The following is a 13,126-nucleotide window of genomic DNA, read 5'->3' on the forward strand; positions in this document are numbered from 1 at the left end:
AAAAACAAAACCCTTTGCTCTTTACCTTTTTTTATTGTTAACTGTTTTCAAGATTACAAATTGCCCAGAAAAGTCAAGTTCTCTAAGGCTTTTCTGTTGATATGCCCAGGGGAAATGTTTGTCCCCAACCCCAAGTTTAATTGCTTAAGCCACTTTTGAAAGGTTTGTGAATGTCTGTCTGGGCAACCAATTTCACAATTATCCTATATAGTAAAAGCCTAATATGCAAATTGTTCCCTCTACCAGGAGTTCGACTGGGGGTGGGACACCTCCCCACCCCCAGCCAACCTCCCGCCTCCCCTCCCCACCCGTGCACGAATTCATGCACCCGGCCTCTAGTATTTCTAATATAAAAATTTCATCAAGCAAGGCAAAAATTGCTCATGGCACACAAATTTGAAAATGAGCAGTTGGTGGTCCCCAGAGGCAACCAATACCCTGGGAGGAGGAGTTACAGGAAAGGAAAGGCCAGATACACCATGTTTATAAGTATGCTCACTTCTCAGGAAAATCGAAAGCCATAGTCTGAGCAGAGCCAAGCCTGTGGCAGCCCTGTCCGTAGTCCTCAGCGCAGACTACCCGTGGACGCCAGGCTTCTTTTGTGTTCCCTGCGTCCTCTCCAGGCGAGTCTGCGTGGTGCAAGGGCGCATCCTCACTCAGGCAGGGATGGGAGTGGCAGCCTCCGCCCCCGCCCCCACCCCCTTCCCGGTAAGGGCGGGCTGGCCGTCCTCTCCGGGAGATGGCAATTGGTAGGTGCTCCATTGTTATGCGACTATTGATTCGCTTCGTTCTGAGGATTCCCGAGGCAAAGTGACCCTCCCTCCGCCTGCCCCCTCCCTTCCTGGCTCCCTCGCTGCTTCTCCCCGCAGCAGGATCCCAACACCGCCGCTTGGAGCCCCTCCTCCTCCTGTTCTTCTGGCTCCGGGATTCCTGAAGTTAATAGGAGAAATAAGGTAGCCAAGGGGACCACATGGAAGTTGTGACAGCTCCCAGCCGCGCACCCCTTTCGTTTGAGCCATTACCTCGCCTTAGGAATTGCCACTGACACGTTGAATGAAGGAGGTCTCCCTGCCAGCCAACCTGCCGGGATGGGCCACTGCTGCTGCAAGCCTTATATCTGCCTTCAGTGCCTGGACAAGACGGTACTTTGCCTTCCCTCTCTCTCCTTCCCTCTCCTCTTTTGAAAGGGCAGAGGGAAAGCCAGAAGCGCCCCTTCTGCCCAGCTCCCCTCACCTGTGTGTGCGCTTTGTTGGTGAGCAGGAGGCTGCCCTTACTGGTTCCAGCGCGCTGGTCTCACCCACTCTGCAGAGCCTTACATAATTCTGTACCCTGCAGTCCCACAGGAACTGTTGCATTTCCCTCAAACAGTCAGGCTCTGCTCAAACATCTTGAAACCCCAGGTGCCAAGAAACCCTTGGGATATTCCCAGTGCATTTTAAAGCACCTGTGAGACCTAAGATATTTTGGTGAGGAATTTAGATTAGCTAGACATGTCCTTCTCCGCCAACTGCTAACTTTGAAAGTTTACTCTTTTTTACAAACAGCATCCATCCTTTAATTTCTATGCTTAAGTGCAGAGCAGAAAGCGCCAGTACAGTCATTCTCTCTGTGCTTCTTTGCATCACCTGGGGTGAATAGCATAGAGGGGAATACTGAGCGCTGGAGTCTGTGGGTGTGTTCCATCATCAGTGGCAGGAAATTCACAGCCAGGGACCTGGAAGCACAATACACGTGAGAATTGTATGACAGTTCCAACACAAAGCCTTTCTTTGTTTTTGACATTTGCCTACGAGCTTGCAGATGGATTAGGATATGCTTTTAGTTTTACTACTAGAAATATGTTAGCCAGAAATCTTGTCGGTGTGATATATTCTCATGCTCACTGGGATTGCTCAAAGATGCCTGAAATGGGAATTAACAAGAGGTGGGAATCATCAGCTATAGAGATAGCTTAGATACAGCATGTGACCAGGTGAAGGAAATACATGGCTTAATATAAAACTCATTACAAGGAGTCACTTGGGAACTCTTAGTTATCAGTCTGTTTATAACTGTGACCTAAAGTCAGGTTATGTACCACGTAGGAAAATTAAACTGTTATTGTTAAACTCACCTAGTACTTTTGTTCCAATAGAAATAACTGTTTCAATGAGTATGAACTAAAATATTTATATACACATTTATATGCTTTTTAACAAAAAATAGAAATATAAGACATTTGCACTCAGATGTTTGCAAATCCAACATTGAAGTGATTAAGCCCTTCTTTCAAAAGGAATAGTCACAGAAAGGCATTGAAGAAAGCTTTATAACAAGGGACAGATTTGCTACATGTACAATATTATGTTCCTATTCCTAAACCTGATACAAAATTTTTAAAAATAGAAGCTATAATTTTATTGAGAAAAATATATTTTAAAGTGAAACCACCTTTTTTGTTTGTTTGTTTCAAATCAAGTTCTTGAAAATAATTAACCCTGTGTCATTCTTTTTAGTTTGGGAAGAGAATTAAAAGTTATTTCATCTCGCCCGCCAGTGTTGCTCAGTGGTTGAACCAGGACATCACGGTTCAATTCCCAGTCAGGACACATGCCTGGGTTGCAGGCTCGGTCCTCCATAGGGGGTGTGCAGGAGGCAGCTGATCCATGATTCTCTCTCATCACTGATGTTTCCATCTCTCTCTCTGCCTTCCCCTCTTAAATTAATAAAAATATATTTTTACAAAAGTTATTTCATCTCTTTAGCAGTGTGATATTTAAGTAACTTTCAAATAATCTAGCTTTGAAACATTTAACCTAATGCAAATTATTTTTTTAAAATATATTTTATTGATTTTTTACAAAGAGGAAGGGGGAAGGATAGAGAGAAACATCGATGAGAGAGAAGCATCGATCAGCTGCCTCCTGCACACCTCCTACTGGGGATGTGCCCGCAACCAAGGTACAGGCCCTTTGACCGGAATCAAACCTGGGACCCTTCATTCAGTCCACAGGCCGAGGCTCTATCCACTGAGCCAAACCGGTTAGGGCAATTTTTTACTGATGAAAAATTAAAAGCTTATACTGCATCTATCAACTTTCTCATTGTGTTTATACCCACATTTCTTGACTTCTCTTTGCCATATTTTAGAATAATATTCTTGATGGAGATTCTGTAGATATGTATTCACGAGCGGGGTGCTCACTTTAGGAATTGAGGGCTTTCTTTTGTTAAATTTTTTAAAAAGTATTGTTTTACTTAGTTGCCCACTTTTCAGGATAACTTCTCAGGCAGTATGCCCAAATCGTCTGTTTAGTCAATGGTTACCTATTGGGCCAGGCATGGTATACTAAGATTATTATGGGATTCCAATACAATCTCCAAGTCTGGAAATCAATACTCCTTTAAATCGCTTAATAAAATCTCTTAGTTCATCACATCGCCATTGAAAGAGGCCTGATAAAAATGTTGGTAAAGTTGTTTCTGGTTACTTTAGCCAAGCTTAATAACCCTTAAAAAAGAAAAAAATAAACATTTCCTCAGACATTATATGGATACAAAATTAAAACCTTAAGTTTGAGAAATAAAAATAAATTTTTAAAATATGTTTTTATTGATTTCAGAGAGAGGAAGAAAGGGGAGAGATAGAAACATCAATGATGAGAATAACTGATTAGCTGCCTCCTGCAGGCCCCCTACTGAGGATCAAGCCGGAAACCCACGCAGGTGCCCTGACTAGGAATCGAACTGTAACCTTGTGGTTCATAGGTCAATGCTTAACCACTGAGCCACACCAGATGGGCTAAAAATAATTTCTTAACAGTTTGATCTTAGTGCAGCTAAAGAGATTCTAAAATGACAATGAGATACTTTTAAGTAATTGGTTTCAGAGATGGGGCCAAGAAAAAGAAATCTGAAAATGCTTCTTCAGCATTAATTTATTGGGAGAAACTATAGAATCTTTCCTAGAGTATAAAATAAATATAAATGTGTTAGATGAACAAATGGTTATTAAAAACTGATTGTGCTTATGTGTTTTCAACTTTTTAAAAACCTATTCATTGACTATTGCTGGTTTACTCCGTGCCTACTTATTGTGGGGACTCTCAAAGAATTCTTAAAAGGCACATTTTGCCCAATGGACTTTAGCAGTAACTTATTTGGTTGCACTACCTTTTCCAGAGAAATTACAAGTGGGGCAGGCAACAAAACAATAGAGCAATTAAAACATTAGTACAATAGTATAGTATAATTAAGTGAGGTTCTGTGGTCCTGATCTTATGTGTTTCTGGAATCTAGTCAAAAGAGAACTTAGTGTGGAATTATAGGCAAGCTTTCTTGTAAAAAGTAGAACATGAATTTCATTTGGAAAAATGTGGAGGAGTTTTCATGAACTGTTGAGAAGGAATGGACTTCTAAGCAAGGAGCACCTGAGTAACGGTGTTTAGCCCAGTGTGTGAAAGCTGCGAGTAAACTCAGTGGGATCTAAGCACATAGGGAATGTGGGGAAATATTTCCCAGGCTGAAAGCCAGACCCAGGTTTTTTAACTTGAGTTAATGAGTAGTGGGGTCCATCTTGGGATTTTTAGCTGTTAAGAAAGAAACATCCAAACCTGTAGAGAATTTTAATAATTTTATTTGAACCAAACTGAAGACACTACCAGAAAAAAGATCTCAAATTCTCCAGAAAATGACAGTTTTTCAGTTTTCCATATGCAACTGTAATTAAGGAGGAAATGTATGGAAGATTACATGCGTGTGGGAAAAAGTAAGGTACAGGATAGTTCCCAAGATTATATGCTCCCTTGAGGGTGGTTCTGCCTCCAAGAGGCCTAAAGAAGAGGATTACTTGCCCTGGCCCAGTGGCTTAGTTAGTTGGACCATCCTATATAATAAAAGCCTAATATGCTAAGTGTCCAACCGCTTGTTCAACCATTTGACCAGTCGCTATGATGTGCACTGACCACCAGGGGGGCAGACGCTCTGACCAGTAAGTTAGCTTCCTGCTGGGGTCTGGCCAATCCAGACCAGGTGAGATGGGCCAGACACACCCTGGAGCTCTCCCGTGGTCCCTCCCCAGCTGGCCAACCTCCCATGACCCTCCCCGGTCCCAGTTGTGCACCAGTGGGGTCCCTCAGGTTGGCCTGCACCCTCTAGCAATCCAGGACCCCTTGGGGGATGTCAGAGAGCCGGTTTTGTCCTGATCCCCGCAGGCCAGGCCAAGGGATGCCACCGGTGCACAAATCCATGCACCGGGCCTCTAGTGTGTTAATATAGATGCACAAGAGCAATGAACAGGGCTTACTTAAGGCACAGATGAACCTTTTAATAGGCCTGGGGAGTGACTACCCACCATGACCTGCTCAGTTAGGAATTTATGATCAGCTCCCCCTGTGAGGTTACTTTTGGACAGATGTATTACAGGGCCCTTTTTTAACCACAGAGCACAGCAGCGATTTGTAGAAAGAGGTGTTCTACAGGTATTTTTAAAGGAAATGCATAATCCAGGAAGAACTTTGAGGCACCCAGATGGATCCCAAAGAGTACATTAAGCTGCAGGCTCAGCCTGCCTCTGGATCAAGCCAGCAGTTCTGCGGGTTCAGACCTCCTTACCCTTAACCTGCCAGAGCTGCTTGTTCTTATGGACGTTGAGTTATTAAGAGAAATAACCTAGATGTATAAACCAGAATGCCACCGTGCTTTTTAACAGTGAAAAACAAGCATATGAATGCTCATCAGCCTGAGAAACATGTTATTTCTCTTAAAGTCAACGTCTAGCTTCTTAAGAAGCTTTGATATAAGAATGGAATCTGAGCCACATTGTTTAGGCGTTGATTTCAAGCCTGAAATCAATGCAATTGAGAGGCTATGTGATTGTTATTACCTTGGTGCCTGTTTTTTCTAAGCTCCCTTTGCTTTGCTTTTTTCACTACAACTCACCTGGCTGGTTTAGTTACCGCTTTGTTTCTTTGGGGTTAATTGGCATATCTCTACCCTAATCTTTTCTGGGTTGCCTATAATGTCAGAGGCTAATCTTATATGCCTTTTCTCTAAATTTTTGGTAGTGGTGGGAGTTGGGAGAAGGCACCTCCTGTCCCTCCCAGGTATGTGTGGGTGGTCTGACAGTAGTGAGTTTGGGAAAGTGACTAGAAAGGTCAAGAAACTTCTTAAGTGATACATAAATGAATTAAAAATCATGGCCTGGCTAAGTTTCCTTTCTTTTGCTCACTCTGAGATCCAAAATTTCCCAGCATTACTTTTTTGTACTCAGATTCGTTCTCCTTGGGACCCAGCAAGTCTCTGCGGTCTCTAATTGACCATTAGCAATCCAGATGTGGCATGACACCCCCTGATTAATGGCAGCCTCTTGGGCAAGCTGGTCATTTTGTTACCACTGGCACTCCCCGCCGTGCAGAAGGGCAAAGGCTGGAGCAAAGCACCTTCAAATTTAGTCACTCTGATTTTTAAAACAAGATACGTTTTGCTCGTTTTTCACACAAGGAGACATTGACATGTATTTGAGAATATGAATATGAATAAAACAGTCCCTTTGACCAGTCTATATTAAACTTCATTTCTGCATAGAGGCAGATACAAAAACACAGTGGCCTGTGGTTAATTGTATGTGAAAGTAATAATATAATAATACTCCTTGATTAAGTCAAAGCGTGGCATCAGTGCTGCTTTAAAGCCATAACAACCAAAATGAAAGACGAAAGGTCAGGCACCTCCCAAGGGAATTTCCATAGGGTTATGCTATGAATCTTGCCAATCTCCATCATCTGATACTGAAAATGTGGCGTGAAAACAGTGCTGAAGACTTAGAAGATCTGTTGTGTCCTCTTGTGGCTGCTTCGTCTTGAAATACAAAAGAAAATGTTTCCCTACGTGACCCAGTTCTAACTCGTAGAATTAAACCATAACCTGTACTCCTGGAACCCTGGGTGAAAAGCAATGTCGTTTCTGGGAAGAATGAAACATTTCTTAATCTCTTTGTAATTTCATGAGCATGTCCCTTTGAATTTCAAAAATTCACAACAAAAGGATGAGGATGTTTCCTCAAAGACCAAAATTCTGTAGATTTCTTCTACAGCTTCCTGTCTGGGTCTTTTGTTTAGTCTGGAAAAGGATGGCTCAGCTCATGTGGCTGAATTTTCCTGATCTTCACTGATTTGGGGGCTCGCTAAAAAGATAGGAAAAATTAGTTGGGGGTCATTTAGCTTACATGTATATGTTTAAATTTTACATATATATGCCCACCTATAAAAAAAATATCAATTGGGGAAGAAGGAGCTGATAAAAACAGAACGACAGTGAGTTTTATGAAATTGTCATCAGTAACCCTGTGGCCAATCAAGAACTCTTGCAGGGAGAATCAGACCAGAGGCAGAACCTTGGTGAGGAAAAGAGAAGGGCCCCTCTGAAGTGGGTGACAGGTTCCCAGAAATAGCCCCGGCTCCCCCGGCCTTTGCCTGAGGCGCGTCCTTCAGATCCACCTGCTTGTTCATCCTCTGGTCTCGGAACATCTTCCTGCCAGCCCTGCCCCATCGAGTTGTATTGCGCTGTTTTATAATCGCTCACTCCTTCACTGACCCTGGGAGACTCAAAGGCTCCTTGAAGGCAGAAATATCCTGCCTGGCATGTCTGCCTGGCACTTAGTGGGCACTCAATACAATGTTTTGTGTAAATGTCCTATTTCTGGTTTGGTTGGGGTGAAAGCACCTCAGATTCACCCAACATTCAGTTTTAATAATAAATAGGCTGTTCTGATGATGATGATTATTATTATTATTTACAATCTTCACCCAAGGATATTTTTACATTGATTTTTAGAGAGAATAGAAAGGAGAGGGAGAGACAGAAACACTGATGTGAGAGAGACACATTGATTGGTTGCCTCCCGAATGCCCCAGACCAGGGTCGGGAGCCTGCAACTGCGTTCGATTCTGGTTCGTGCCCTTGACCAGAATTGAACCTGGGACCCTTTAGTCCACAGGCCAGTGCTCTATCCACTGAGCCAAACTGGCTACGGTCTGTTCTGTTGGCTTCTAATTCAAGGAGGGGCTTAGCTGCTGGTGCCCACTAGGAATCACGTGGATGATGTTAACAAGGAGAGACTTGTTCACATCCTGTTACCACCAGGTTCACATGTTAAAATAAGGGAGTGGCAGGTTTGCCAGGGCTTGGCCACACATCCAGTTGCTTGAAGTTAATGGAATGATTAGCAGGTCCCATGCTTTGCCAGGCATCTGTAACACCCAGAGATTGTGAGCAGCCCCATGGGAGTGATATCTGAGAACTGTAGGCTTCACCCTAGCAGACTCTCAGGGATCTTCTGAGGGCTCATGGAGGGGAGACTGGAGGGCTCATGGGTCAGCTCATTTGGATTCCTCTGTGGCTGCAATGTGCCACACTGGAGAGAATAGAGAACTCAGAGTGCAAAGCAGAGGTCCGTGACCAAATATGAGAGGTAGCTGATAAGACACAGCTGCTGGTGTGGACTTAGAATGTTCTCCAGGGTCCGTTCCAGTTAAGCCTGTCACACAGTAAACAGAGGGTGGCCTTCTTAGACTTGGCGATTTCTGGACTGTATCACTAGGATGGTTGGGATGGTTAATCCTGAGCTCTATTTTTAGCCCTTTGGAGTGAAAGCAGGAGTCATGTGCTTGGCACCAGGTAGGAATTTTCCTCTCATCCCCCATGTAGGGAAGCACTGGCCTAACACTGGGCCGAACAGGAGGCCTGGATCGCATTCCAGTCGTCCCCCATGTCACCACCCCGGACCTGGCTTAGCTGGGGCACCGAAGGGGCATGGTGGCATGAGATCCTTTCCACGGGAGCCTTTGGGGCAGCCTCACTCCTGGGTATTGAGCAGAACCTGAGGGCCTAGCAAGGCAGCTGTTGGGATCTATTTACCACGATGGATGGAGAACAACTTTTTGAGGCAAAGAGGAGAGAGTGAAGGCCCCTTTAAGCTCACTGCTTGCCCAGGACAGTGTTCCTGCAGTTACAGCCTTGGTCATTGCATGGCACGGCAGCACCCGTCATTCCGGTTTGGCCAGCAGAAAACAAAAGCTAACGTCATTGATGCAGAGAATTCAGAAATTAGAAAAGTGGGTGTTTCAAGAACAAGCACTTAGGGAAGGCCTGTCGCCAAACTGCACAGGCTGGCCGTCAGCAGCAGAGCGTGGCCACGCCAGGGTCCCAGCAGCAATATATTCACTCAAAGGCCATCAGAGAGGGCTGGGGAAAGCCGGTAGGGAAAGCTGAATAGCTACCCACTCAGAAGGTACAGCCCCATGCAGGCTACACTGCAAAGGTCCTGTCACCCAACAGACAAATCAACACCAAGGACAAATCCGAGTGGTTCAGGTGGTGGGTGGGGTGTGAATACAGCTGGGGAATTTTTCATTGAAACAGTGGTCAGAAGCTGACACGGCCTCTCTCCCATCAGACACGGAAATCTTCGTGGTAAGAAGTGTTAGGAGCCCATCTGAGGAGCAATGCAGTTTGAACCTTGATGTTACCTCTAGATAAGCATGGATAGGAGGGGAGAATCTCGGTGTGTTAGTGTTTGATGAAGAGTGTGATTCTGGGTTAAAGCTCCTGTATTTGCCACTTCTGACTGGTTACGTAACCATACAGCCCCAGTCTTGTCCTCCATAAAGGCAAATAAAAACCCAGGACCTGTTGGCTGAATTTGGAGGAGTCGTGAGGTATAGGGCTTACCTGGCACAGTGCCTGGCGTGTAGAAAGTGTTTGGGGAGGTTCATGTTAATGTGAACATTTGAAGCATCGTGTTTGTGGCTTATGTGAGGCAGCTGACCTTTCCTTGGCAAGCCGTTTGATGACTGTAGTTTCAAACTAGTTGGTTTTCTCGCCTGCACTTGTAAAAGGGTGGGGATGAGGGTGGATGGGATCATTCTTCTCAGTCTCTCTCAACCGCCTCTGCTTCCCTGAGCAGGTGCAGGGTCTCCAGTCTCACCTGCTTCCTGCCTATTTCTCCTTCCTTCTTTTCTCTCTTCCCATCCCCTCCCTTTCTTTTCTTCTCACTTGTGTTTCTCCTACAACAAAGAGAGTGAGACAGGCCTGGCCACAGATATCAGAATTAGCTTTTCCCCAAAGCGATCAAGTCCAGAGTCTTTGTGGACCATCTCCATGGCAGTGAGGGCTATCCCCAGCTGAGGCCCGTCCTCCTCCCTGCTGAGGACCTTCAGGCCTCTCCTTCCCAAAACCTTTGATTCCCCTGTGGCCGGAAAGTGTCCAGGGGTTTGGTATGACAGGGAGATCCCCCAGGCATGTTCACATTCCCTTCAGGGCTTCTTTCCCAAGGGCTACTGCCTGGTGCAGAGGGAACTACTGGCTTTGGGTTAGAAATACAAGTTCGTTTGTTGTTTATTAAGTTCTGGTTGTTCACTGCCTGACCACCTCTCGGTGCCCACACCTCTCTGCACTCTGAGAGTGAATATTTGAGTGATGCTATTTCTGGTCTGAAAAGTACAGTATTTTGATCCTCTGGCTCTACTTAGGAACTAAGAATACAAGTGTTCAAAAGTATTCTGGATAGTAGAAACAAGTTAGTTTTTTCATTAGATTACGATTATTGTAGAGTGAATACTGGGATTTACCCTCTCCAGAATACCAGATCTTCTCAACTGGTAGTAACAAGCTGAATGTCAGCTGGCCATATTGTATAGAACAAGCATATAGTCACTGTGATCAGTCTGATTAAAATGCATTCCCTGTTCTGTTCTGCCTTTGAACTTGGAGTAGAATCAGGGCACAGCCAGGAAGGTGCTATAAAAAAACATAAAAAAAAAACAGTATGAGATTGGCATAAAAATGTTAAACACATTTTGATTATTAATATGAAAAGCACCTATTATCTATAGGATGCTATCTAGTTACAAATACAATAAAAGGAATCAGAGGAGTGATAATAACAAATAACCCCTGTGGAGAGCTTGCTAAGTGCCAGGCACCATTCTAACGACTTTACGTATATTAATTTATAACCCATCATGACAACCCTATACCATGGTCTTGGCATAGAGGCAGCAAGGCTTAATGATTAGGAAAGTACACACCCGCAGGTGGGATTTCTAGCTTTCAAATTCAGGGGAGGCAAGGATCCTCTGGGCTGGGATGGGAGGCGAGAGCTTCATGAAAGAGATGGGGTCCATTGTCCCTCAAAGGACATATCATTGCTACATTGTTCCTAAGAGAACCATGAGCTAATTAATGGCTGTTGATACCTGGGTCCAAAATAGCTCTCAGTTTATTCTGCAAATAGAGTTTTATTTTAACATTATAAAATTATGACTTTGCCTAGCAAATGCCTTTTGGATAAACTGAAACCCTTCCCTTAATTCAAAGTGACACAGGGGTTACCGAGGTCTAAACACAGCAGACACAGAAACAAGATTGTGAAAACTGTCTGTTCAAATCTGACACAGGTTCCTCAAGGTGCTAAAACCAGTGTCAAAGGGGGTTAATAAAGAGAGAGCATTCACAAGGCCCGGTGATATTCATGCTAGATATTTGGAACACATTTTACCAATTTCTCCTCTTCAGAAATGTTTGCTGTGGGAGTGGAGTACATTCTACAGAATGACAGAAACTTTATATTTTGGGATCTCTCACTTGAAGAGAATTTACATGGCACATCTTTCTTAGTTATTGTAATAGTAATAAAATCACAAGAAAGGTAAATGTTTATGGTGACTCAATAACGAAGATTGTATGTTCAGCATTGCTTCAACTACTTCTCTCTTGTGTCATAGAATGTATTGATTTGCAACCAGCTTAGCAGTTATTTAGTTACAAATGATGTATTTTTACTAAATGATACTTCAAGGGAGAGATTTCTTCTTATTCCTTCTATTGATACAGAATTCAACACACACACACACACACACACACACACACACAAAACACTCTGAAGCCTTATGTTTTATTGTTGGTCTAATTACAAAGAGAAATGTTTTATGTTATATGTTGCGCTCATTATTCATTAGGGAGCTGACCATGCATCTTTGAATGAAAGGGCAAGTTTAAGAAGGCAGTTAGTAAAATAAGCATTTGCCCCTCAGAGAAATATGACATGCACATTTTCATAGTCAAAAATCTCATAATAGTGCTAATTAACAATGTTTAATAATATATAACAGTAGATTAATGTGAAGGACATAGAGATGCAAAAAGTATTGAAGGGTGATCTATTCAAGAGCAATATGGAGAAAGCACAACCACGGATAGTATTAATATTATATTGCAAGCTTTGCACTTTGAATGTGATCCAAATGAATAAGACTTGGCTTTGTATATTTTTATATGCTTATATAATGAGAAAATTTTCTCCTTAAGGTTTAGGCTTATAAATATTTGCTTAATATGATTCATTAATTAAACATGTGGAAGTGCTTATCTAGCATAAAACTAGGGGACTCTCAGTGTTCGTTTTGTTTTTTCAGAATGAAAGTGCCCTTGTGAAAGAAAAAGAGCTGTCAATCGAACTTGCCAACATCAGGGATGAAGTTGGTAAGTAGGGCATTGAAAATGAGGAGCGGGCAGAATGTCTTTTCCTGATACCTGTGAATGTGTAACAAAAGCAATTATGCCTCATGTAATAAGCCAGAGCAAAGCTGCCTAGACAAATGAAGTGTCTTACCAGAACAACGGTGGGCTGTTGCAGCCTTGCAGGGAGCCATATTTTTTATGTCTCTGGTTATAAAGCAGCTTCATAACAGTTCACAGTGGAGCTAATCAGGCCTTGACTCTGCTCCTCACAGATGGCAGCCCATCCATCCATCTGTTTGTGCTATGACAAGCAACGCTCCATGTAGGCCCCCCTGGGCAGGCAGAGCGCCAGGATCAGCAGCCCAGCTGTGGTGGGCTACAGGAGGCGCTCTGAAAGATGCAAGTGTTCCATGGCTGCCTGCCCTGCCCCAAAATACTCTCTGATAGAGCACTAGGTCAGCAACACAAATTTGGGTGGGTCAAATGCTGAGGTTCGTATTGAAACTCCTGGTCTGCTGATAGGATGGCGTTGTTCAGTCTGAACCATGAGAGACCTCACAACTGACAGGACGGTCCCCAGACCCTGGGGCTTTCACTTGAAGCCAAAGATCAGACCAAGTACTTGCCA

The 13,126-nt window shown here is 43.7% G+C and overlaps 1 protein-coding gene across 1 annotated transcript in view; it reads left to right on the plus strand.

The window, feature by feature from the left end:
• Positions 1 to 897: 897 nt before the first annotated feature.
• Positions 898 to 13,126, plus strand: part of LOC102418833 (microtubule-associated tumor suppressor candidate 2-like) — a 56,440-nt gene continuing 44,211 nt past the window's right edge. Inside the window, 2 exon segments of the mRNA XM_014452863.2 lie at positions 898 to 1,142; positions 12,453 to 12,519. Coding sequence (XP_014308349.1) covers positions 1,089 to 1,142; positions 12,453 to 12,519 — 121 coding nt within the window. The 5' untranslated portion in view covers positions 898 to 1,088.

This window comes from Myotis lucifugus, unplaced genomic scaffold, assembly GCF_000147115.1.
Source record: "Myotis lucifugus unplaced genomic scaffold, Myoluc2.0 scaffold_19, whole genome shotgun sequence".
In the NCBI taxonomy this organism is placed as follows: domain Eukaryota; kingdom Metazoa; phylum Chordata; class Mammalia; order Chiroptera; family Vespertilionidae; genus Myotis; species Myotis lucifugus.